At 37.4% G+C, this 1,653-nt stretch overlaps 1 protein-coding gene across 1 annotated transcript in view; it reads left to right on the top strand.

The window, feature by feature from the left end:
- Window positions 1-1,570, top strand: part of LOC124895323 (serine/threonine-protein kinase Nek6-like) — a 10,281-nt gene extending 8,711 nt beyond the window's left edge. Inside the window, exons 2-3 of the mRNA XM_047405758.1 lie at window positions 183-232; window positions 893-1,570. Of these exons, the coding sequence (XP_047261714.1) occupies window positions 183-232; window positions 893-1,570 (728 nt within the window). The remainder of the gene's footprint in view (window positions 1-182; window positions 233-892) is intronic.
- The last annotated feature ends 83 nt before the right edge of the window (window positions 1,571-1,653 follow it).

Raw genomic sequence — 1,653 nt, 5'->3', positions numbered from 1 at the left:
TTTTTTTTTTGGTTGAATTTGAGAGGAAATTCTCTTGGATTTCCCTGAGCTCCTTGCCGGCATACCCTATGGCTATAAATCTAATATATGGTCGCTTGGTAAGAAATAAGAATGTTGATGAAGCAATGTATTTCAGCTCTTTACGTCATGTCCCTAATACTAACACTTTAATGTGATTTTAGGATACTGTTTGTTTGACATTGCTGCACATCCACCCCCGTTTAAAGCTTCTGTGAGTTGATTTTTCAGCTATCTAAACTTCGTAAACAATACGTCGAAAAGTTATACTTGTTACGCAAAAAAAAAAAAGAGAAGTTCTTTATCCTGATATCTTCTATATGATATAGTGACAATGTAAATCCAACAGGACAAAACTGGACTTATCAACAAAATAAACCAGGGTTTGTTCTCACCACTTCCGATTATATACTCCTCCAATTGTAAGTATCTTCCTTCTCAGCATGCCACAAGTATAACAAATCAGTCAGTTGACAAAGCGGATTTAATTCTTGCAGAAACAGATAATAAAAAGCATGCTAAGGAAAACTCCAGAACACCAACCTACATTGAGTGCGAGCTACATATGTTCAAATGTTATTCTTTCCGTTTCAATCTGTTAAGACTTATTTTCCTTTTTAGTCCATTTAAAAGCGAATGTTTCTTTCCTTTTACAACAACTCCTTAATTCTAACTTTCTACGTGGAATGTTTAAAGATCACAAACTTAAATTACATTTCGATACATTCTGCATACCTTTATTTTAAGACCACAAGATTCAAGTCTTCTTTTCTTTCTTAAACTTCGTGCCAAATCAAAACCAGAAAAACAAAATGAAATGGAGGGAGTATTAAATTGAGATTCATCTTGATATTTTTTTTACCTCTACTTATAGGCTGCTGAGCTGTTGAGACATCAACATTTGCAACCATACCTCCTCTTGAGTCACAACCCTTCATCTGTGTTTCTTCCTGTGAAGTCCTCGAGCAGAATGAAAGAGAAAACACGACCATCACCTGGAAAATCTATCAGTACGAGAGGTAGCAGAGACAGACAATTGAAGCTAAAAGAGAAGAGAACTGTCCTTTACTTTGACGAAAGTGATAACATTCAGCCAAGAAACTTATCTGACAATTATAACACGTTCCGAGCCAAACTTGACACTAAGAGAGTCGATCCAACAAGCTACTCGGTTAGGATCTCTCAAGATAGTGAGGATTCTAAAAGTGGGGAGATGAGTGAGGCAGCTATTTGCAATGGATATGACCAACAGGAGACTATCTCACAAACAGAAACTACGATCACTCCAAGCTTGTCAAGTTCAAGGGTAAAAACATGGTCCGAGGAACAAGAGCATGTTTCTCTGGAGCATGTTAGTCGATTTGACGCGGGTGATACGAAGAATAACAAGACAAAAGAGCTTGAGGTGTTGAGCAGTCCACTGGACCATGAGGAAGCAGATATAGTGGAATGTATCTCCGTAAAATTTAGCAGAATGACATTGTCTGATGGAAGATTCAATGATAAAACACGATCATTCGATGAAGAAAGCACTTCATCTAATTCACAGTAGGCAAAACTAGATCCAGAGGCAGCACCAAGATGCTGTGTTGCTGAAACTAAAAATGGTAGCGAGTGTAGAGAAGTTGCTATTGA

This window comes from Capsicum annuum, unplaced genomic scaffold, assembly GCF_002878395.1.
Source record: "Capsicum annuum cultivar UCD-10X-F1 unplaced genomic scaffold, UCD10Xv1.1 ctg81320, whole genome shotgun sequence".
Classification (NCBI taxonomy): domain Eukaryota; kingdom Viridiplantae; phylum Streptophyta; class Magnoliopsida; order Solanales; family Solanaceae; genus Capsicum; species Capsicum annuum.
The sequence above is the reverse complement of the archived record's forward strand: the minus strand, read 5'-3'. Positions and strand labels throughout refer to the sequence as shown.